Source organism: Ailuropoda melanoleuca, chromosome 1, assembly GCF_002007445.2.
Source record: "Ailuropoda melanoleuca isolate Jingjing chromosome 1, ASM200744v2, whole genome shotgun sequence".
Classification (NCBI taxonomy): domain Eukaryota; kingdom Metazoa; phylum Chordata; class Mammalia; order Carnivora; family Ursidae; genus Ailuropoda; species Ailuropoda melanoleuca.
In genome coordinates, this window is record NC_048218.1 from 162,602,121 (window position 1) to 162,627,724 (window position 25,604).

Consider the following 25,604-nt stretch of genomic DNA (forward strand, 5'->3'; position numbering starts at 1 on the left):
GCAGGCCACAGAGGGCCACAGCGGTCAGAGTCCGGCACTCTGGAAGCTGCCAGGGGCTTCACTAGAAGCTGGGGATCTGAAAAACCCAGCTTTTCCTTTGACAGAGAAGAAAACTGAGAGCCAGAGGTGACTTGTCTAAGCCATCAGACTAGAAAAGGGAAGAGGCAATGGGGAAGGGGTGGGGATCTCACAAGCTGCTCCCTCTCTCCACACACACACACACACACACACACTTACACGCGTGTATATGTGTACATAGGTGTACATGTATATATGCATATGCAGGGACACATACCTATCTTATATATAAATCTTAACACACACATATCTTAAACCTTTTTATGATGAGAAAGTACTCAGGTACTACTTACAGACTCATAATGAGGATAATGGTAATAAGACCAAACACTTCACATTGCATAGACTCTGTGCCAAGTACTTTTTTCATTACTTTATATTTTTATCTGTTTAATCTTCACAACAGCCCTGCAAAGTAGGTGGTTTATTATTCCCACTTTACAGATGAGGGAACTAGTGATCTGGAAGGGTAAGTAACCTGCCCAAGGATTTGCAGTTAGTAAGCGGCAGAGCGAGTCCCTGAGTCCTGTTGGCCCCACCCCGGAAGCCACCCTCGCAGCCATTTTGCTTTATAAATGGGGATCAATAATGCCTGTAGGATCAAGATCCTATTTTTCTTAAAAGGAATTTTGACAATGAGGTAGGACAACAATGTTAAAGCAAAACTACCATTCTTAATTTTCTTAGAAAGTGAAAATGAGTTTTTACAAAGCTTCTGTTCAGGGAACTTTGGTTTCCGGGTAGCATTCTCATTTGAAGGAAAGAAAATGTGAGCTTGTCAAAATGAGCTACATTTGAACTTACTGTCAAACCAATTAAAAAGAAAAAAAAAAGAAACATATACTCAACACCATCCATATTAGGAAGGGGATCCCATTCCTAAAGCTGTATCTGGGCCCTAAATTCTTCCTAACAGTTCCTAACCACAAAGAACTTACGCTGGCAGAGTCACATGGGTTGTGCCAATGGGAACGATTTCCATGGATTTGCCCCAGAATTTGTTTTTCCATCTCACATCTGAAATGAAATACCAATTAGTGCATATTTAGCAGGAGAGCTACACAGATCAAAGAATTCTTAGGCTGGATAAATAATCACTATATAGAACAATCTCTTCATAACAAAATCCATTACATTGTAGGATAACTTTTCATTCAATATAAGTACCAACTGAGTATATGGAACAGAATCAGGAAAACTAAAATCATAAAGTCCCTCTCTTGGAAGAACTCACGGTATGAAAGGCAGACAAAAGTGAAAACAAGTAATGCTCAAACAGAGAGAGAGGCACCGGCTGTAACTGAGTATGCTGTAAGATGAAATGGAGCCAGAGAAGCAGGAATGGCCAGCACACTCTTGGGGAAAGCATCAGAAGAGGCCTGTCTGAAGGGGCCACTTAGATCGGGCTTTGAAGAATAACCAGGCAGAGAAAAAGTGATATAAGGCAGAAGACTGCTTGTTCAAAGGGAGAGAGGTATAAAAGAACAGGGTGTGCTTCTGTCCTATGGGTCTTGGATTGTTTAGAGAGAAGAGCAGAGAGACAGATTGGGTACAAAAACAGTGGGCTCTAGAAGCCAGGCTAAGAAGTCTGGTTTGTATGCACTGGGGGAAAATAAGATGTTTGTTTCGACAGAAAACGCACGTGATTACAGACTTTGCAAAGACAATTGGGAGTAATACAGAGAATGGACCAGGAGCACAAGAGATGAGAAGCAAGGTGACAAGTTACAAGGCTGCTGTAATTGATCAAGAGGTAAGTGAGGGTGTAGTAAACTAAGACAGTAGCAGATAGAGTAGAAGGGGATGATCCCAGAACCATGAAAGAAGTAGAAATGGAACTAGTTGGCAAATTAGATGCAGATTCTGAAAGACAGAATTTGTAGATGATTTCATATTTTTCTCACTTGCATAAATGGTGGCACCAAGAGCGAGAGAAATAGAAAAAGAACAGAGTAGAGGGCACCTGGGTGGCTCAGTCAGTTAAGCGTCTGTCTTCAGCTCAGGTCATGACCCCAGGGTTCTAGATCTAGATCCCTGGGATCTAGTCCCTCATTAGGCTCCCTGCCCAGCAGGGAGTCTGCTTCTTCCTCTACCCATCCCCCCCTGCTCATGATCTCTCTCTCTCAAATAAATATCTTAAAAAAAAAAAAAGAATAGAAACAATATTTTAAAAAGGAATAGAAAAAGGATGGCAGAGACAGGTGATCCCTCTGACTGCTGCATGACAATACATAGACCATGGGGGAGCAAAGGTGAAAGCAGGGAGGCCAGCAGGGAGCCATGGCCATGATCCAGGAGAGTGACAGGGCTGGGACCAGGCAGTCCCCAGCCACATATGCATAATTTCACTTATATAAAATATCCAGAATAGGCAAATCTATAGAGATAGAAAGTAGGTAAGGGGTTACCTAAGGATGGAAGAGGTTGATGGAAATTGGAAGTTGGGGTGGGGATAGGTATTGGCTAAAGGGTTTTGGTTTTGGGGGGGTTTTTTTGTTTGTTTTGTTTTTCTTTTGAATGATAAAAAAATTTTTTTAAAGATTTTATTTATTTATTTATAGCACTCAAGTGGGGGGAGGGGCAGAGGGAGAGGAAGAGAGAGAATCTCAAGCATACCCCACACTGAGCACAGAGCCCAATGCAGGGCTCAATCCCACGACCCTGAGATCATGAAATGAGCCAAAATCAAAACCAGATGCTCCACTGATTCTGCCACCCAGACACCTCTGGAGTGATGAAAATGTTCTTAAATTGATTGTGATGATAATTAGACAACTTTGTGAATATACTAAAAATCATCAAATTATACCTTTTAGTTAGGTTAATTGCATGATATACAAATTATAGCTCAATAAAGTTGTTACCAAAAAAAAAAAAAGATAACTGTTTAAAGCAAAAGCAGTAATGATGTATTGTGGGGTTTATAACATGCCTAAATAAAACATTACATCCACAATAGCACAGGTTAGGAGAAGGGAAGTGGAAGTATACTTTTATAAATTTATTATATGTGAAGTGGCATAATACTACTTGAAGACAGACTTATGATATATTAAAGATACATAACATAAACCCTAAAGTAATAACTAAAAAATGAAACAAGGAGCTATAGCCAGTAATTCTACAAAGGAGATATGATGGAGTCATGGAAAGCACTCAGTCCAAAAGGAGGCAGAAAAAGAAAAAAAGGGGAACAAAGAACAGATGCAACAAACAGAAAACAAATACTAAGAGGTCACATTTAAATCCAAATACACCAATAATCATAATAAATGTAAATGGTCTAAATAACCTGATTAAAAGGCAGAGAAGTGTCAGATTGGATTAGAAAGCAAGATTTGGGAGTCATGAGCCTATGGGAATAGGTGGAACTGCCCAGGAAACAGCTGATGAGGAAGAAAAGAAGGGGGCTAAGGAGGAAACTGTTGTGGAAGGTAAGGAGCACATAGAAACTACTTGGAGAAAATCCTTCCTGTTATCTAATCCATCACTTAAAATAATAATAAAATGCTTGCAGGGTCAAAACATTTAACAATTAGAAGGTTAGAGATATTATAAGAATTATTCCCAGAGGGTTTCAGTGAAAGTTAGAGATGTTTCTAATCAAGCTTCAATTCTAAACTTTAATGGCCAAGAATCAGAAAAAGTACTATGGTACTTGTAACTGGTAATATTGCCTCCAGGGAGAGGATCTGGGTGGCTGAGGACTGAGGTGGGGGAAGGAGCTTTTTTTTTTTTTTAATATTTTTTTCAAAACTCTTAAATTTTATAGATTTTTTTTTTAAAGGCAACAGGGTAAATCATGTGTCATCACTGTTAACAGAGAAAATGCTTTAAAAACTTATGTGTCCTCATTGTTTGAAAAGCCAGGATGCTCAAATTTTCCTTTATAGTATACTCTGCTTTTTGAATAAATATATAAGTTAACAAAATTAATTAACCCATTTAGAAAATATTTGCAGTCTTATTCTTCAAACCAACCCACCCTCCTCCCAAATCCAAAATACAAACTGAATAGAAAGACAACAACCCCCAAACTGAAAAAAGTCAGCAATCTAAAACATGCTGTTTAGAAATAAAATTAAAACTTTTCAAAAAAAAAAAAAAAAAAGAACCCTGTTGTCTAGACTCTGAAAAATACCTGTAAATATTTAGGGTCTCTTGAAATACACAAGACATTTCAAGTGGCTGTGGAATTAGAGAAAAAGTTACAGGAATCAGTGGTGGTGGCCCAGACACAGCTGGAGAATTTTCTTTTTAAAGGGAACAACTAAATTGTCCTCCTGAATCCTTAATTATGAAGTAGACAAGTATCAGTAATCAGTAAGGGATGAGAGGCAAGAACACCACGTGGTGCAGAACCGTGCAACAAGGCACAAGTCCAGGGCCCACCTGGGATCTTAATAAGCACTTGCAGATCTGTAACATTACAAAAGCCGACGGAGGCCAAATATACGAGCACTTTACCTTGCCAGAAAACAAAATTTCCAGACTCCGCGTGACATGCAGAGATAGGTGGATGGTGGCTGACCTGACGGAAACAAAGGCCAGAAAACAAAAAAATTAATTCACTTTTGTATCTCATGAAATCCATTCCTCCGCCCTTGCCTTGAGAGGTAACAGGGTGCTCAGTGCCTAAGTGAATGAAGACTTGAGTTTCCCTTCAACAAATCGGTCCTCAAGAGGGCGCTCCTGATACAGTCAGCCCCAATTTGCTCAAGTTCGTGAAGCCTGAGAAGAAATCCAGTGCATGGAAGCCTCCAGAAGTACAGGAAAAAGCCAAGAGGCAAATGTTGGGGATAGAGACACGTTTTGAAAGATGTAAAAACAAAAGCAGAGTCAAACAAGGGCTGCCCACTCTTAAAGCATATCATCTGACACTGGCTACCCATGTCAAAATCTCTATTAGCTGTTGTGAAAGTACCTGCCAATGTTTTAATTAAGATATCAAATAATACAGGCGCCTGGGAAGCGCAGTCGTTGGGCGTATGCCTTCGGCTCAGGGAGTGATCCTGGCGTTCCAGGATCAAGTCCCACATCGGGCTCCTCTGCTGGGAGCCTGCTTCTTCCTCTCCCACTCCCCCTGCTTGTGTTCCCTCTCTCGCTGGCTGTCTCTCTGTCACATAAATAAATAAAATCTTTAAAAAAAAAGATATCAAATAATAAATATTTTCAAATGCGAGTTCCGAGCAACACGAAAATGCTCTTGGCTCAGCAGGTTTTGCTCTTTTGACAACTGTGCGTCACAACGCTCAGCCTCTTTTCAAATCACCTATATGTAAGACTGGTCCAAGATAAATGTTTTAAAAGAATAATGTTTCTATAAAAAAGAGCCAAGCAATTATTGAAGAAATATTAGTCAACCGCTAAGAAAAACATTTTATTCATTTTCTGTCAAGATAAAAATATCCTGAATAAATACGTAATTTTGTTCCAGGAAAGAGAATCCCCTGTAATTGGAGACTGTTGTACATCTCCCTGGGTCTTGTCACTGGGGTCATTACTTATGTTCTGTTCACTAATGAAGAAGCTGAAGAGAAAATGGCTCCTGAGCTGGGTTTCCTCATTATCTTAGTAACTCAACGCAAGTGAGCAGTGTACGTACCATGATTATAATTCAGTACCAGTGAAACCAGACTAATGTTGCCAGCAGGGTTTCAGAATTTCTCTGAATTAGCTGGTTCTTAGGAAGTATCTTACATTTAGAGCACCTAGCCTAATGCCTTCATTCTACACATGAGGAGACCAAAATCAGAAAAATTCAGTAATGTTTCCCAAACACACCAACAGGGAAGAAACAGAGGTAGTAAACCCCAGCATTTTTGGTTTACATCAGTGGTTTTCATGGGGAGGTGACCCATCTCCCACCACTCGCCTTGCTTCTGGACCCTCAGCTGTAACAAGGAACATGATCTGAAAACCACTTGTATGTGCCTGGCACTTTGGTTGGAGAATCTAGGATAGGATAGCATAGCCTAGGGTCATTCCACATACACATTCAACTGACGGAATTTCAACTGTACCAGCCTGACCCGAAGAAAAGTAGAGACAAGGATTTCAACAGTCCATGTATCTTCCAGGTCTCAATGAATATAAATGCCGGATCTGATACGAGGTGGGAGATGCAAAGTTGCTCCCCTTTGTAAGGTTTTAGTTCCCACAGGCCCCTAAAGAATGTAGCCTCTCTCTGTGCCTATGGGATTTTCCAGGGTAATTTTCACTTCCAACATGTTTTAAAAGCCTAAGTCCTAAAATGCAGCCCTCTGGGGGCCTTCATTGTCTTTTTTTCATTGAACTCCTTGAAGATACTTTATATCACAAAACGCTGCCTCCCTGTCCCCGCTCCCTCCCCCACCAGCTCTCAGTGAAAACAGTGGGGTTACCTATTCAACCTTGGGATCATGTAAAACTGAACCAGGGAAGACAACACCTGCGCCCTCCTTCTTCCTTCCCTCCCCGCTGCCTACCCCACAGTGTAGCAGGTGAGGAGCTATGGAATGCTCCCCTTCCCCCAGAACACAGGCATATTTTAAAGTAGATTATTAAAAGTAGATCATATTCATTCCCACACAATGTAGTAAAAAATGTAGGGTTCACAGCCTTGATCGAGAATTTGGCATTTTATTGGTGTGGCCAAATCTGGTTACAAACATCAAACATCAAAGCAAAATACAGTATATCAAACTATAAACCTCTTCTGTAATAATTTTAAATCCCATAAAACTGGGATAAATATACTATCCACATGAATTATAAAAGCAGCCCTATCATACCATAAAACATATATACGTCCCATAAAAAGGCAACTTCGGCCTTTTAAATTATTGTGTCAGATATGTGAGTCAGTGCTTGGCAGAGTACCTTTACGTGGGTTCAAAAGCTGTTTTCTGGATGAATAAATCTCAACATCAAATATCAATGATTTTGCTTATTTTTTTTCTGGCTTAAAAGGGCCTTTGGGAGTGATTTATTTGGTGCACATTGCTTTTAAGAAGTTTACAAAGCTTCCCAGGAAAATTAAAGCGAGGTCTTATTTTTCTTTGATACATTTTCTCACAATAGGTATTTATTCATGAAACATTTTCTGGAGCATCTGCTGTGGGCTGCACTAGCATCAGGAAACAAGGGAGTGCTTCTGGAGTCCCAGAGAGGTAGGTCCTAACTCGGCAACATCATCTAATGGCTGAAGGGCCTTGAGCAAGTCTTTGGGCCTCAGTTACCTCATCTGTAAACAGGGTTAATACCACTGGCTTTGCGAACAAAAAGATGACACATATAAAATCACAGGACCTTATGCTCATATGAAATGGGCAGGGACTAAATTTTAGCCATTTTTCATGAGTAGTATTTCCATTTAGTTATCACAGTGACCTTGTGTCTTCAATAGCCTATAAATTAGGAAACAAAGAAACTGTCCAATGCTACATAGTTAATTAGTGATGGTGGGGGCGCTTCAACTAAGGTCCTCTGATTTCAAATCCAATGCTTTTTATCTTTGTCCTAGTTGTCTATGGCTGCTATCAAAGCTGGGCTCTGGTCCTCCCCAAAGCCTCCACACACCATTAAGACCCCATCTCATGGTTATTTAGATAAAGAATCTTTTGAGTCTGAACTTCCAATTTATCTGAGTCTCATTTTTTTCATTGTAAAATGAGGTCTGAGGGTCCCTCTCACTTCGAAATGTTCTAAATCTAATATCTAACTCTTTTTTTTCCTTTGTCCACTGTTGTTTTTATTTTTTTTAATTTTTTATTATGTTAGTCACCATACAGTGCATCCTTAGTTTTTGATGTAGTGTTCCATGATTGTTTGTGTATAACACCCAGTGCTCCATGCAATATGTGCCCTCCTTACTACCCATCACCAGCCTATCCCAGTCCCCCACCCCTCTCCCCTCTGAAGCCCTCAGTTCTATGGACTCTGGGAAACAATCTAATATCTAATTCTGAATGTCTCTTCAAACCCCAGTGTCGGTGGATGTCAGCCAATTGGAAAAAGATTATACTAAGGCTTTGATTAACTCAAAGGCCCATTGAAAGGGGGTAATTTAAGGTTCATAATTTAATTTTTGTTGATGGCAATCTTTCTAAAATCTACTGGAATAGAGAATGATGAGTACAATGTAACCTTAGCGTTAGATTTGAGTTTCTGTTCTTGTTACATCTTAACCCAGATGTAACCCAGAAAGGTATTTGATTTTCAGTCTGAATTGACCCGTCCCTGAAGTAGACACTGTCTGTCACCTTATTGGATAAATCCAATTTAGATGGGTTTTTAGCATCCCTCTCTGCCTCTTCCTCTCAATCCCAAATAAGAGCAATTTCCAATAGGTAAAGATTCCCAAGCATTCAGGAATTTAGTATATATAGTTCTTATCGTGCAGGTATTTATATGTATCTTTCTTTGGACAAGCCCAAAGTCAGTGAGTTCCCCTAGTAGTTGAGAATTCCTGTCATTTATTTGTATATCTCAAGATTTTCTCCACCCTGACCTGATCATTTTTTATTTATACTTCAAATGTACTTTATATAAGAGGTGAGTGGTATGGGGAGAAGCAGATGGGGATAGAGTACATTTTAATATTTGCCTATTTGTGTGAGTGTATCTTTTTCAGATTTAGAAATACATCACTTCTGAAGCTGTCCAGAGTCTACCTAGTTCCTGACTTGCTTCCAACCTTGAAGGGCAGCTTGTAGGTAAGAGGGCAAGTGCCAGGTGAGAAATCCCACAACGTTCATCATTTACTGATTGCCTCTGATGTGTCAGGCACTGTCCTAATCACTGGGGATACAAGACATTTCGGCATAGAAGTGGGTGAAATAGATAATAAAGAAATAAGGACATAATTTGTCAGTAGTAACAGGTGTTGAGGAGAAGAATGCAAGGCATGAGGATGGGGGGATAGTAAGCGGGGGTGCTATTCCAGACAGGGTGGTAGGGGCAGGACTCTCTATAATGGAATTGTCTCGGGCTAGGAGAAATAAGGACGTTCACCACATGGAAACTGGGAGAAGTGCATCCAAGTCAGGGGACACAGGCACTGCTCTGGGCTGGCCAAGGCTCTGTATGTTTTAAGAGAGGCAGAAGGCCCGTGTGGCTGACACTGAATGAGCAGAGGTGGGAGAGGCACGCTCTCTGGGGCTAGCATCTTGGGGGACTTTGTGAAGCCATGGCCAGGACTTAGGATTTTATTCCAGGTGACATGGGAAATCATTGGCGGGTGTAGATTAGGTATAACTCCTGTTTTGAAGCAATCGTTCTGGCTGTTGGGTGAGGAATTGGCTATGGAAACAAGAGACCAGCTAATGAGCCTACTGCAATGGCTTGGGCTTGGAGGTCAGCACCAGTGGGGGAAGCAGTGAAAATGGCTGGCTGTGGAAGGAAGGCTTCTGAAGGGAGACCCCAGGATTGGCTGATGAATAGGATATGGATTCTAAGAAAACGCTGTTAAGGATGATGCCAAGCATGCTGGCTTGATTTTTCTGGAGAATGCAGTAGCCAATTATTTTCTCTTCCCCCACGTTCAGAGTTCATCACTTTGTTTGACAAATCCATGGCTTCTTGCCAAAACCAGAAACAGAAACACACATTAAGTGATCACTTGACCCGGAAGGGGAGAGCACTGGTTTACTGTCTTGTATTTGATCTATTGCCTGAATTTCCCTTCTGATAACCTCTTTAAATAAGATGCCACTCTAATCAGTAGTGATAAACTCTGCCTACTAGTAGATAAAAGAGCGATTTTTTCATGAGTGAGCATGCAGGGAGAGAAGTGTTATGTGTGGTATTTATAAGTCTGTCCAAGAATGTATGTTCAGAGTTCTCGTGATGAGTAACAGAGAAGCAAGGAGGGCTGAGTCCAGGGAGCAAAGGAAAAAAAGACTTCATTTGAATCTTTTATGGGTTAGTAACTTCCAATAACTCCATTTAGCTTTTCCTTCATGAACTCTCAACAGTACGGGGCTGGGGGAGGGGCCCCGGGAGGAATAAATGGTTACAATCACTCCAACAGTCATCTGACAACTGAAGCTCCAGATAATCAGGAATGGTCTCTTGTAGGTTACGGCTTCACTGCATAGCCTTTAGATACCAAACCCTTCCCGAAGGTATAAAAAGAGAAGCAAAGCCAACTGAAATCAGTTTTCTGAACCACCCAGTCCCCGATGAAGCTTCAAACCAGCCGATTAGCTGTCTGCCAGGAGGCAGGAGAAACAAGTAAGGAAGAACCTGTCAGCAGGACACTCAGGCCCTGAGGAGAGAAAGGAAGTCCTTTCCGAATTCCCCCTTTTCTAAGCTTATTTAGCAGCCAAGGCTGAATCACGGTTCCTGGCACGAAGCAAACTCCTCCCTGGAGAAGGTGGAACAGCCAGAGGGGAGAACACAGGACGGGAATGTTTATGAATTACTTCTGACTGTTGCTTATACACAAAGGCCACGCCCCAGACCACAATGGGAGCTGGAAACCAAGTCCTACCCGAGTTTGGTCCAAGTGACTTTGGTCTAAGTGACAATGGCAGGCCGAGCCCTAGAGTCTGATCAGCATACAGGACGCTATTTTCCCACCGGGAATGACCCTTGCAGCCCTAAGCACAGTAACTACACCTACAAGAGGCCCCGAGAAAGGGGAGGGAGGGGGGCCACTGCAGTGAAACAGCGTGCATCGGGAGAGGCTAATGCTCCAGGCCTCAGTTTCCCTGCCTCTAACTGATCCTCCCCTCACCTGCCACACAGAGGGTACTTTGATGATCAGATAAGATCCTGCACAAGTTTGAAAAGCACAAAGGACTCTACAAGCCTGTGATGGTTTGAGGAAAATTCGAACAGCAAATGCTTTCTCTGGTTTCTGACTGCATGAATCATTTTGATAGTGCACCCTGGGGTCTTTTAGGTGAGAGACAACAGAGAGGAGAGAGCTGTGATGGAGCCAAACCCCTTGAAGAAGCAATTACTCAATGTCTTTGGCCACTGACCACTTCAAACAACCATATCCCCACCCAAACCGCAGCACAACAACATCCAAAGGCTTGGAGTAAAGGATAGATGTAGCTTTTCAAATCTCGAAAACTCCATAGAAGAGCTGAGTTACTCTAGTTTCCTTCCAGGTCCTTTCACTTGGATATAGGAGTTCCATCAATGTCCTTGTTAGAATAAAATTCCACCCAAAAATACTAGTTTGGGAGCCCTACCCAGCTTATTGCATTAGTCATTCGGTGAACTCGACTCACTGTAGAGAGGTACAAGAAAGCAAAGCAAGCCTCACACTCTGAGAGCTGAAGTGTGTCACCTGCACGTAACACATGCTGGTAGAGTCATGCCGTCTCCAGAAAGGTAGAACTTCTCCTGGGCCAGAAGCAGAAAGAGCCACACTGGCAGGTACCAGTACGCAACACACTGAACAGCCCACAGCCCGGGGCTCTCTGTCAGGGTGTGACATTAGAAGGCTTTCATGTGCAATGAGTCAGCGGGTCAGCATAAACCGGGCTGGGAGAGGGTGTGCAGGAGGCTAAGCTGATGTGTCTCCTGGTGGCCAGGAAAGGGACAGCCCTGGCCCAAGCCCCTCCCACTCCCGGGGCAGTGGGCAGCCGAGCGCCTCGAATTCAACAGCCGCCTCTCCTTCTCATTCTACACTCACCTGGTGATGAAATTCTGGTTTCCCGAGTAATCTGTTTATGGAGAAAGGATGCCTGGTCACGTGATCAAGGCCTTCAGGTTCCCAGGACAGGTCTATTTTTTACACTAAATGCATAGAACAGCATTCTAGTTTATACATCAGTTTCTTAAAGGCTTAGCTAGGGTGACTCTGTCCTTGACAGACTCATCCATTCTTGGGTGTAGTCAAAGAACCAACTATCTGAGGCCATAAGGCTAAATTCCAGGCAGATGATGTGCCCCATCACCATCAGGACGGGTGGTACCCCATGGCTGGCTTCCTGTCAGAGACTCACCCGGGACAGTCTGCCCCCTTTCGAACCACTTGAATTAGTAGAATAGATATACCTTATTTACTATTCTTAACACTGCATAGTAAAAAGCATTTTAAGAGTTGCTTCTCAAGATGAGAGCAATAACCACATACGGAACATTTACCGTCTTCAGTGAGAGTATTTTATATCTCAGTGTAGTATTTCACTTGCGCCTTACTGCAACCTAGGAGTGAAGCATGACCACTCCTGTTCTAGAGATAAAGACACTACTGAGGCTCAGAAAGTTTAAGCAGCTTATACAAGGCCACACACAGAGGAAGGGTGGGGTGAGGATGTGAACGCAGGTCTCCGTTACACCAGCACAGCCTATACTACTAACAATGACCAGATCCCTTTCTTGCTTATTTCCCGGGGATCCATTTCATGGAACCAAAGACTGAGTTACATAATCCTCTTTCCATCTTTGTGCATGCATGTCCAGGAGCTCTTCTTCCTCTCTCCGTGCCACCACTGGAGGTGCGCACGCAGATCCTGAATTCGGCCCTGCCCTGCCCTGTCAGGGGCTCACGGGATAGAAGCTCAGCTTTACGCAAGCTCACGTTACTACTCTTCTTACACCATTCATCCTGTCCTGATGGTCTGCTGTAGTCGGGGCTATTTTGGGCTGTTATTTTTTCACATGAGTGCATATAATGCCATGGTAACCAAATTATATTTTCATTTATTCCCATTCCATCTTAGCTTTAGTATTTAAATAACCCAGATGAATTGGAATCAAATTATCCTTTCCTGATAACTACTGATTTAACTCTCACTTCCTCAATATCAGTATTTATTTTAGCTTCTAACTGGAAATCTACTAAAAATGTGCTCTGGGATTATTATATATGCATTTCCCTCTGAGTTTCAGAGAACACTGCTTGTCCTTGACAGTGAGGACCGGCACCATCCTCCTAAGTCTCTCAGCTACACTGCCTTTCCCTTCCTACCCCCAAAATGCAAATCCATTAACAAAGGGGGCAGCAAGATAACAGGAAAGAAAAAAATATACTAGTGTCCCACCCGTTTTTCTTCAGTTTTCTAAGAACTGGGAGGACAGAAATGTATCGAAGCAATTGTGTTTAATGTTCCCAGGCTGATATTTAGGGATATGCTGAGGGTGGACATGTTGAGTTGTTTTAACTAGAGGTGAGAGAATTCTTTTTTATTTTCGGTATCAGTGCATCCCATTTTAGCTAAACAATTCCTTACTGACAGATACTTGGGATGTTCCCAATATCCCACTATTACAAATCACGGTGTCATGCATCAGTCATGACAGCAAACACTCATATAACACTTCATCCTCCATGTACCAGCCACTGCACTGAGTGCGTGGTAGAGAGTAACTCATTTAATTGTCACAAAGCCATCTGAGGTCTGTACCACTGTTATTATTGCCACTTTAAAGGGAAAACTGAGGCACAGAGAGGTTAAGTAAGTTGCCCGGGGTTACAAACCTGGTGAGAGGTAGAGCTGAGATTTGAACCTAGGCTGGGTCCAGAGACCCTGCTCTTTCTTCTTGAATATTATTATCTGCTAATGCTTAGGTGGGAAAATCTCATGGAACTTCAAGGCAGGCAGGCTACGTAAGTATAAAGTATGTCCATCCATCAGATGAAGACAGGCATGTCTCCAGCCCGATCCCACCACAGTCTCCCCGCACCATGGACAACGATGGGTTTGAGTTACATGCTCAAGAAATATTTGTTGACTGAATGAATAAATATATGAATGAATGATTCCTCATAATTAAATCAAGAATAATGTCTTTATTTGGTGCTACCCATTTTGATGGGGGCATTCATACTCTAGAAGGACAAGGTCAATGAGTAAGGGTGCACACTTTAAGCCTTTGAACCAGTTTGGCCAAATGCTTCATACTTTGAAAATCTGTCTCACTACGGCTTTACACAGAGGGCACTGTTGACGCCTATGGTCAAAGGCATGCTCACACTGCTAGTGCCTTCATGCTTATGGGGGTGGTCAGGTTTCAGTGGAAGGGAAATCGTTCCTTCTCTTTATGTGTAAAAGCACTGTAATTATCTCAGTTGCTTTAAAGCCAGTGAAAGGTGGACAATAAATATTTCAAAAGCACATGTAATGGAAGGCCATAAGTGATTCCTCCAGTCCAAGCAGATAAAGAGGGTGTATACAACAAACAAAAAGGGTATATAGCCACCTGTTCTGAAAAAAACCGGAAGCCTTTGTCCTCACGGATACACTCATATGTTTCTCCAAGAACAGGATTAAAGGGCTTGCTCCCAGCTCGGAAGTAGCTAGATGCGTATGCCGACACAGCAAAGGCTGCCACGTACACCTGAGGAGAAGGAGGAAGAACTTTATTATTTCTCTGTCACCAAGACATTTTTTTACAAAGACGTGAACAAAATAAAACCTTTATTTCTCTCTTTATGGTTTATTTTGGAAAGCCAACAATTTGTCTCTAGTTTAGAGACAACCAAACCAACTTTGGTTTAAAAAGTTGCAGGTTTAAATAAAGTTCATTTTGGCCCGGAGACAAACAAACCAAACATTTGCAAATGGTCCATCTGTTCTGATGCCAGTTGGTAGAGCCTTTCAAGAGGATGATATTTATCAAGTGAGCTACCTGTTTTTGAGCGGTTAAGCTACAGTCCAGTACTTCTAATATCTGAGAATCCTAATTTTCAGGAAGGAGAGAGAAGAAGAGCATAAAAAAGCCAAACTTCCCTCAAAATTCAGGAAAAACAACAATTCCTAACTAGATACCGTGGAAACCTACAAACTCATTTTGACAAAAGAAAATCTGTGATAGTAATTTCCTGAGTTTCCTGTAACAAGCCACAGGGCAGGGCACAGTGCCTTTGAAAGAGTCTGGCTTTTCTGGGAGGAAAAATGGAAAATCAAAAGGCAAAGGAAGGACAGGCTATAGATAAACATGAAATAAGCACCCACTGTGAGGCTCTCAGCATTTTTATCAGTTCTCTTTTCAGGGCACCAAAAAGACATTACTTTTCTTATTTTGGGGGGGGAGGGAGGTGGGGTACAGAACACTGAACCCAGGTAGTGATGGCAACTTCCCCTTTCTAACAGTGAGAAACAATCTCAGTGCCTCTCCTTCCCAGCACATTTCATGGGGCAGGGGGGCGGCGTGGGGGGGGAAAGCTGAGCGCCTTTCATCAATGTTCACTAGCCACACAACTTTTCTTAAGCCTTTTGCAAATGGGACCCATCTTTCCACTCACACTACAGAATACTGTAGAGCATCTGCTTAGAACAATCAATTCAGTATGCTCGGTTCTGTCTTTGCTCTGGAAATCTGGGGTCTGTTCCTCTCTTTGCTTCCCTATATGCTGATCACCTGTTAAACAGTAAGCTCACATTGTCTATATGAAATTTTGAATCAAGCCTGAAGCACCTTCACAATTTGAAATATAACAAAATTCATAACAGAATCTGGTGTCATTCATAATGCTGGGGGTGGGGGGGAGGGAGGAAGTGGGCACAAGGAAGCACCCTCCTCTTAGGCTGGCCACATGAGAGGGATCCTGTGCAGGGGCATGAGCTGACCTGCAGGGCAGTGAACAACCGACAGATACGGTTCTTGTGCAACGCCTTCCTGTACTTTCCCTTCTAGGTGCATTGTACTGGAATGCAAAGCCTTCCCTCAAACTCCTTCTCAAGGTCAAGTCCACCAATCAATCAGCTGACATCCTAAAGGTCTCTAAATCACCACGAGAATGAAACACTATGAAGAATATTTTCACCTTCAGAGTCAATCTTTAAAGAAAAGAGCTGTCCACAAATGCTGACTTTTCATACTTGTTTTAGAAGCTATTTGCCTCCCTTTGTTCAGCAGAAATTCTCTAGGAAAGAGTAACAAAGAAGATAAGAAACACATAGCAGATTGTTTTTTCTCTCCTACTCTTATTATCATTAGTACAAGAAAGTCTCCTTGATGGAGAAGTCCCCAGGGACTGTGGAACGACAGTGGGATCCTCTCTCATCCACAGCTACATTTCCCCTTCATCTTCAAATCACTAATGCAATGAAGTTTTAATAAGAGTCAAAACTATGGAATGCTTAGAATTTAGAAAAGAATGGTGTCCTCCATCAGTGAGAGGATGACTTAGGGTCAGGTCCCTGAAGCCCAGGGGGTATGCCGACTCGAATTAGCCCATCAGCAAATGCCCAGGACAGACACCGCATTCGGGGGAAGACACTAAGGTCCAAGGCTCCCACACAAACAATGACTTACTGTGGAGCAGGTAACATATGAGGGAGCAGAGAGAGGAAGCGACACTCAGTTTCAAAGAACAAAGTCAGCTAGTCACAGAAAGGGCTGATTTGGCCATCATCTGACTACCAGGGTCCTTATCACCACCCCACACCTGAGAGCCCCTTCACTGGAAAGATGAGAAACACCTGGGAGCCCCTTCACTGGATGACCCATCACTTGATCAGAAGTAATACTGAGAACAGAAGGTGAATTTTTCTAAGACGAGTTTTTGTTTTTGTTTTTTTTTAACTTACTCTATAGAATAAGAGTGGGGGTGGAACAATCATCTTTCTTAGTGAAAACTTCGACTATGAACGTTATTTTCAAAAATCTAGTTGCTTGTGGGACAATTCCAACAATAAACAAAAACAGTCTCAAGGGAAATTCACCCCGGACAAGAAAAACAACTTGAGAAATTAAATTCTGTCTACCCAGGATGATAAAAAAAAAAACATGCAGACAGCCCTCAAGACATGTTTTCCAGTCAGGCATATCAGAACAATCACTTGGAAGGCATATCAGAACAATCACTTGGAAGGTTCTGGAGAAAAAGGAAGCGTGAAACCACAAAGCAGAACTACCCAGAGGCACCAACTGTCACAGAGAAGCTCCCCCCAAACGGCAAATCCTGACGCATGACTGAACACCGCCAGGCACAGGGGAACTGGACGCTGGTGAGAAATGAACCTATCCACAGAATAATCCAGACAACACCCCGCGGAGCCCAGCGCTCTGGCTCTGCCCGTCTCAGCTCTGCTGGACCCCAGGAATGGCCCAGTGGCGGCTCAGGTGCAGAGGCAGGAGCGCACAGCTGCAAGGCTAACTCCTCACCATCCTTTCCAAGGCACTGGGGAGCTGCGCGGCCTTGTCCAGAAGCTCGCTGTACTCCAGCTCCTCGCAGAGCCGCTGCAGCGTGTTCAGTGGCTCGTTGAGCTCCACAGGCATGGCCACCTTAGACAGATCCTTCCCGATGTTATTCCGGAGGATGTTCCACAAGCTGATGTGACTGGCGTTGGGGCACGGGGCCGGCAAGCAGGTTCTTCGCTGGGACTTGGCTTCCCCACCACTTTCGAGCACAGGCCCTGAAAGGGAAATCAGCCTCGTGGTTTCTAGAAGACTTTTTGTTTTATTGCTTAAAAAAATACAGAAATAAAACCTGACCCATCAAGTACGTGGTTCTACAGTTAATCTCAGTTATCCAGCACTGAAAGTCAGAATATAAAAAGAATTCCTTGCAGCCCAATGAAGCACCCAAAATTACATGTGCTAAAACTCATGGACTTTATTACAGGGAGGTCTTCAAGTTCCCACTCAGAAGCTAGTAACTCATAGCCCAAATACACCCAAGATGAAACTGGAAACTGGATTTCTATGCTTGTAGCAGTTACTGTTCATGCCTTTAAACTCTTTAGATTTTTATTTATTTATTTAAAAATTTTTTTTAAGTAGGCTCCACACCCAGTATGGAGCCCAATGTAGGACTTGAATTCCTGACCCGGAGATCAAGACCTGAGCTGAGATCAAGGGTCAGACATTTACCTGATTGAGCCACGCAGATGCCCCTAAACTTCAGATTTTTTAAAAAAGTACTTCAAACTCTGATTAAAAACTTTTACACTCTTTTTAAAAATCACTTCAAATTTTGATAAAAACAATTATTACAGAAAAATGATAAGGGAAAGAAAAGCCTTGCATTATTGCACTATCCACAAATAGCAGCTGTTTATATTTGAGAGTATTTTCATGTAGTATTTTCGTCATCCACAGAGTTATTATAGCACATCTAGCTTTACGTTCTGCTATTCCCTTAACTACTCTTCCATGCTATTCAATACTCTTCTAAAACATCAATTATGACTGTAAAAAAATTCAAAGCTAAGCCATAATCTACTAAATCATTCCTCTATTGCTGGACTTTCAGATTTGTTTCAATGTCTTGCTATGATGCAAAAAAAAAAAAAGTAGAGAATATTTATATTCTTAAGATTTGGTTATATCTCTGAGGATTTGCTTTGGATACATAGTCATGGAGTTATTACGCCAAAGACTATAAACATTTTTAGACATTTGATTCATATGATCAGATGGCTCCTCAAAAAAGCTGTATCAATTTCCTATTTGTCAGCAGCCTATGTGGGCCCATCTCTTGAGACCTTTCCGGGCTTATCATCCTTCATTTTCAATTTCTGGCAAATTGTTGGGTGGACAGTGTTATTTACTTGTTTTAATTTATATTTAAAAAATTCCTAGTGTGATTTGGAATGCTTTCATAAACACGTCTTCTTTTCTGAATTGTCTGCTTTCCTATTTAAATACTAAGATATATTTTTGTTTTTGTTTTTATATTCATTTTACAATCAAATCCCTACCTGGCATTTATCCTCAAATTTGGTCCATATGGTTCATTGATGAATAAAACATTTACATCTACCAGTCTTTTCCTTTGTGACACTTCCATTGGTTCAGGCTCTGACATTTTTTCCCATCCCAACTGAGCCTATTTTCAAAGAAATCTCACCAACATATGAGAAAGGGGCATTTTATTTGCATACATTTATCTATGAAAAACAAATATTTAACATTAACTCATTGTAAAGCCAATTGCTCTGAATAAAGAGGCTGCTTTGATAAACAGAAAAGTATGAAATTGGGGTCACACTTTTGCAGTCTCACGTTAACCTAAGCATCCAATTAATTGTTGAATTTATTTTAATTGCTTGACATGAGCAACAATCTGATTTACCCAACTAAATAGCTGCAGATGAAAGTAGTTTTTAAAAGCAGTTCTCCATGTAATCTCAAAATATTTTCTCTGATTACACTAACCTAGATTTTGAAACAATGTGACAACTACTATCAACGAATGACCAGTATCTATCTAGTTTTTACACTGGAACATTTTACATATATTACCTTATATATTTTTACATGCACTTTACATATATCATCTCTTAAGTTACTTGCCCTGGAACACAGTGCCAGTGAATGGCAGAGCTGAGGTTAACCAAACAAATCTGGTCATGAATCTATATTCCTAAGCCCTGAATCTCCCACAGCATCCAGCATAGTGACAGATCCTAATATTTACCTCCTGATTTGGGGAGGAAGAAATCAATAGGAAGCACTTTAAGTATCTAGCCTCTACTATGGGCCCAGAGAAATTCACCTATCACAAATTATCAAGAACTTGATTCAATCCCTATTCCTTTTTGTAGGCAAAAGTGTGTCATATGATGCAAATGTTATTTCTACATCCAACCTTTTCAGTACAGTACTGAGGTTTGGAAGTCTAATCTTCAACAGAGACAGTTAAACTGGAGGACACCTATTTTTATTTCTAAATACTGCTGAAGAAGAAAGCTGGGTTTGGCCCAGAGTTCATTCAAGCCAAGGCAATATGTTGGTCAGCATTCCAGCAAAATGGCTGTGGAATAAGAGAACCAGCCTCAGCTTCTAGGCTTTTCCTGGCTGATGTCAACTCAGACAGCTGTGGTCATAGCTTCTGAGCAAGTCTTCTGTTTCCAACTTTGACCTCTGAACCCTCTATCCTTGTGCTCCCCTTGGCCCCTCTCTAAGGCCGCAAAGAGAATGAGGACTTCAGCGTTTGTCTGTCTCCCTCATGTATGAGGGGAGTGCCATTTGTCAAGGGGATGTGATATTTCTTCATTTCTCTTTCAGTTCACCTCCTTGTTTTTCTAGAAGAACAAGCAGCTCCTATATTATTGGTTTTCTCCTTTGAACCACTGGTTCTCAGACTTTTCCGTCAAAGGACTCATCTCTCCAGAAACATTTCAAGCAAGATAGAGTATAATGAGCATTGGACTTCTAGCAGGTCTGATGCTGAAAGGATGTTCTGCCAGACAATGATAAAATTACCTGCCTTTTTTGTGGTCCCCAGAAAGTAGGCTCTTTGGCATTCAGATAACAACTCATCATCATCCTATTTCACACATACTTACTAAGCTGGGATGCACCAACATAGAAAAAGCACTGACATGGTCCCTGTCCTCTGGGTAGATATGAAAATACGTGGTGCCCTGGGTACCCAATATGTGACACAGACAAACCTCAAGACCCCCATATGTACTGAGTACCAGGACTGGGACTATTTGATGGTCCAGGATCCATGCAGAGAACTGTCCAATGGGCCGCTTCTTCCTAGAGGCAGGCACCTTCTTAAACCGACTTCAGTCTGCCTACTCAGCTCCTAAATCAGAGCTCTGGGTACCCCACAGTTCAAACTAACATTTCTTGGGCATCATTTTGCTCTTGGGATCAACCAGTAACAAAGGAACATCTCAGGATACCTTGACAGTAGGAGGTAGCAGTTTGTTCCTTTTTGTTGTTGTTGTTGTTACTTTTAAATGTATTATCTTGAAGAATCTGAGGCTAAATTACCACTTAGAGGGGCGCCTGGGTGGCTCAGCCGGTTAAGCATCTACCTTTGGCTCAGGTCATGATCCCAGGGTTCTGGGATCGAGCCCCACATGGGCTCCCTGCTCAGTGGGGAGTCTGCTTCTCCCTCTGCCCCTCACCCTGCTCATGCTCTTGTTCTCTCTCAAATAAATAAATAAAATCTTAAATAAAAATAAATAAATAACCACTTAGGCCAGACCTCTTTATTACATGATCCTTATAGAATTCCTAAATCATGAAAACCACTAGGTACATAAAGGCAAAAAGCTATATTGTAATATGTTTGCAGAGAGAACATTTGACCATATAAGGGCTATCTGTTGGACTAGTTTTTGATATTTATATGATAATTGGTATACATTCACTTTATAAAATACAAGTTTATAAAGCAGACAAATTTATTTGAATGAACACATTTTTCACACTTGAGTGCTGTCTCCCCACCTACGTTATAAACCTCAAGGCTAGGGGGCATGTCTTTTCTTACAGAGTCGGTGTCATGGTTCAATGCTCGCAGCAGATACTCTGTATATGCTTGCTGGTATTCTGTGAAGACACAAGCTTTCAGATATCAAATAATTTACATCTTACCCAAGGTCTGTCTTTCATTATCTAAATCATTACTGAGATTGTCTAAGGAAAGGTTATCACTTATGTCACTGACATAGGAGTCATCTTCAGAAATCTATGGGAAAAGAGACACACATTAGAGTAAATAAACCAGATTTTCATCAAACCTTTAATCTAAGTCATCAAACATTTTGAATCCCACCATTACGAACCTACAGAAATAATTTTGGTTGTTTTCATAGAGGCCCATACACCAGTCTGCCTAGAAGGTGTTCACGATAAACACCTGTTATTAAAATTATTATAGTTTCTTGACTAGTTATTCCAAAGAAAACATAAGTAAACTCAAGACTCTAGTTATTACAGAAATTCTTATTCAGACTGCGTTTTCAGAATGTGTTAGTGTTTACATAGAATGAATTATAATTTGTCTTTTAACCATTTGTGAAAGAAAACTATCTCCTATGGTAATTAAGTAAGATTAGTACTTCTATACTAATGGGGTAAAATGATCAATTCTCATTTTCACAAAGCAATGCCAGCTATGATACGTGCTTATTCAGGAAAGTATGAGTTTTATGCATCAATATAAAACAGTATTATATATTATAAGTGAATTATTATAATAGCCATATTACAGGAATTATAATAATATTATAATAATGGCATGTTATAAATTAATATTGGTAAATTCACTGATTAAAAAAAACCAAAATGCTAATTTCTGGACCTGTGGCAGAAATATTACATTACCAAACAGCTAATAGTTAAAATGATTAACAAGTAATAGAAAAGAGGTATAACAAATTAAGTAACAGAAACGAGGAAGTACCTAACACCTTCTACGTTTGCAACCTCTTCCCTAACGTCTTGTATCTCTCTGTGTTTTCTGGGGTAAGAGTTACAAGAAGATCCTCAGAATGTAATGGTAGAAAGAGGCCACTGAGTTAAGCATTTCTAAAGATGGGTATCTACCGAACGAGTAAAGCAACAAAGATTTTGAGGCACCAAACTGAAAACAGTGCTCAAACCTCATTTTCTGAAGAGCTTGGAGATAACAGAACTTCCTGTGCATCAAAAAACTCGGAAAGGGAGTCGGTGATGGAGAGTCTGCTCTCGTTGGAAAGCTGATGGACCAGAGCTCGGCTGTCATCTCTGGAGTTTTCCTATTTGAAACGCAAACACAAAATTGCAAATAATTAGAAACAGTCTCAAGAGTAGCAAAATAAACAGCTGAGTTCACTGCACGATACACAAGGTCACAGGTGCATGCCAACAAGCAGCTCAAAGCAGAGACCAGCTCCCAAGTCGAGGAGAAGCAAGCCTCACACAAAACAAAATGAAAAACAAAGGTCTCCCCCAAATGGGCGCCTCACTTCATAGGCACTATTGCTGTTCAGGCACATGCAACAAATCTCAAAGCAAAAACAGACTATCCAGGTCAGTCTTGGTTCCATTTAAGAGGGGGAAAATTCCAACACTCTCTGAATCATATCCTCTTATTCTCTACCACTGCAGGATGTTTCTTTTCATCCTAAAATGTCTTCGGAATTGTACCCAGTGTATGTCCTTGCATGGCTGATTCAGAGCGATACTGCTTTCCTCTGCCCCCACGCTCTCCCAGAGGCCACCATGCTGCCTTGGAGGCATCCCTTGACAAATGCACAGCGTGTTTTGGTCCAGAAGTGTCCCTGGTGGCAGATCATTCATTATTCATGGACGAATGAGATAAATTCTCTTTGTCAGTCTCTCTCTAACCACAATGACTCTGAGAGGGAAGGAAACTCCCGATCCCCTTTATAAGCCTCCCTACAAACAACACAATGGCATATCATGATTTTCTCATCTTGCATGGCCCTCCCTTCCCTACTTCGCTGGGCCTAAACTTCCCCTCTGGGAAGAACCGAAATACTTTGTCTGGGAATGTGCTTTCTATTCAATTTCCAAGTGCAAATTCAATACAACTCAACAAATTGAACATCTGCTCTTCGCCGGCTTTGGGGAGATATAAGGATGAATAAGACAAGATTCCTGGCCTGAATGAGTGGCACAGGGAATGCATCCAATACGGGAGCCAAGACTGTGGAAGAGAAAGTACTAGAGAATGGAAGAGGAAGGTGAGATTGTTTGATTCTACTTCGGGCTTTGGCTTAGGGAGGGCTTCATAGAAGAGGTGACACCTGACTGGACCTTGAGGAATGAGAAGAGATTCAGGACAAGATGATTCAATTCCTTCAAATCAGAGAAGACTGTTGCCCTGAACTTGCCTGCAGCTTATGTTTCTCACGGGGCTGATAAGGGAACTGCTTCTGTGTCATTGTGTATCAGATAAATGAGTCCCAGAATAATTTGGGGACCAAAAGTAAGAGTGGATTATGTCTTTTCCAGAAGTTTTTTCATGAGTTCAGGATACACTCTTCAGTCTCATGAACAAATCATATCCAAGATGGGGATGCAAAAACAGAAGGGCCACAGCAGATTTTCAGGAACAATTTAAACAGCTATCCCTTCTTCCTAAATAAGATACCTGGTCGTTCAAAGGTCTTACCCATTTTAATATCCATACAGCCTTGTGAAAGCATGCTTCTTCTCTGCCCTGTCAGAGACCACTTTGGGATCTACAAACAAGTACCACAGCTGTCGCCTTCAAGGGAAAGACCCGTCTCCCCAGAGGAGGCACCATAGTGAATAACAGCTCCTTCAATGCTCACGGAAACAATAGCATCTTCCTGTGTCTTGGTGTGTGCCACTGCCATATAAGACTCTAACGATTTATTTATTTGTTCTATTCATTAATTCATTGCTAGTCACGGCTGCTGTCTATCCTCCTCCCTCTAGACTGGTGGATCAGAAGGACTGGCTGATCAACAATGAAAAATTATACACCTAGCCCGAGCCCCTTCTGGCGTTCCACCCCTCCAGAAACTTCCTATTAATACCCACTGAAAACTCAGTGGGGCTGCAGTGGCCCCAAGTCCCTTACACACTACCTTACACACACAGGACTGCACTTGTTAAGTATGAACTTGGTCCATTCAGTTCACCAATTTTCCCACAAGTTTAGAAGGCCTGAATGGTTGTTTATCTATTTTTTTACATTGAAAAAAGATAAACAGAGAAAAGGGAAGGAGAGGAACACTCATAATCCTATCACACTAAAACCACTATAAGCCTTTTGATACATTTCTCTCCCATCCTTTTTATATGTATAGCCTTGCTTTAAAATAATTTTACTCATATATACATATATATGTGTGTGCCAATATATCTATATCTATATCTATCTATCTATCAACTTTCCCCATTGTATGCAACCATTTTTTTAAAATTACAATTTATGCTGAGGATAAAAGTAGCATGTATTCCAAATAGAAAATACAGAAAAGTGTAAATAAAATACATATTATTTAAAGCCTCATCACCCAGATGAGGCCCCTATTATCTTGCTGGTATATTTAATATTAAAATACTTGTGTGTGTGTGCATATGTGTAGTATGTGTGTATATATATGTATATATATATGAGTATATGCGTATATATTATATATAGACATATAGATTTAAGTTTAAAATACTGGGATCACACTGTAGATAGTCTTTATATAGTCTGCTATATTCATTTAATATTACATTGTGAACTTTCCTCCGGGCTGTTAGTTTTTTGAGACATTAACTTTAGTTGACAGATAATACTTTATTATATATGGTGTTAGAGTAACCCTTTTATGTATTAGAAATTAAGAGTGTTTCCAAACTTGTAAGGATGGTGAACATGTTTGAAAATGTCTTTTGTAAATAATGAGACATTATCATTATTTTTTAGAATCAGTTCCCAGAAGTAGAATTATTAAAAATGTTTATAGTAATTTATGTATTACCTAATAACTTTAACAAGAGAAACTCTGTTTTCTCTATATCTTTAAGGGCATAAAATACTATAATTTAGGAAAATGTATGTTAATCTAATTGTTCTAATTTGCATTTCTCTGTTAAGAATTAGATCAACAGTTTTTTTCTTTTAAAAAAAACTAGCCATAGAGATGTTAACGCTGGGGAAGACTAGGTCAGGGTGCATGGGACTTCTCTGCATTTCTTTGCACCTTCTTGTGAATTTGTAAGTATTACAAAGTCCAAAGTTTTAAAAAAACTATCTGTATTTGGGGGTTTTTGGTGAATTGTGTCCCCTGTTTTCATTCATTTGTTGAGGTCTTCAGTTGCTTGTTATTACTTATTACTTACATATTAAAGACATTACCACCTATTTCACATTATCTGTCATTTTCACAGAAAATATTTTTCCTAGTTTATTATCTGCC

The 25,604-nt window shown here is 41.0% G+C and overlaps 1 protein-coding gene across 6 annotated transcripts in view; it reads right to left on the reverse strand.

Annotated features, from left to right (window-relative positions):
- OSBPL3 (oxysterol binding protein like 3) overlaps positions 1-25,604 on the reverse strand; it is a 179,765-nt gene that overhangs the window by 15,960 nt on the left and 138,201 nt on the right. For all 6 annotated transcript variants that reach the window (XM_002912864.4, XM_002912867.4, XM_011223670.3 and 3 more), the window contains 6 exons: positions 22,320-22,454; positions 21,310-21,403; positions 17,134-17,384; positions 14,224-14,361; positions 4,546-4,609; positions 1,017-1,095 (listed from right to left, as the gene is read on the reverse strand). In XM_002912864.4, the coding sequence (XP_002912910.1) occupies positions 1,017-1,095; positions 4,546-4,609; positions 14,224-14,361; positions 17,134-17,384; positions 21,310-21,403; positions 22,320-22,454 (761 nt within the window). The remainder of the gene's footprint in view (positions 1-1,016; positions 1,096-4,545; positions 4,610-14,223; positions 14,362-17,133; positions 17,385-21,309; positions 21,404-22,319; positions 22,455-25,604) is intronic.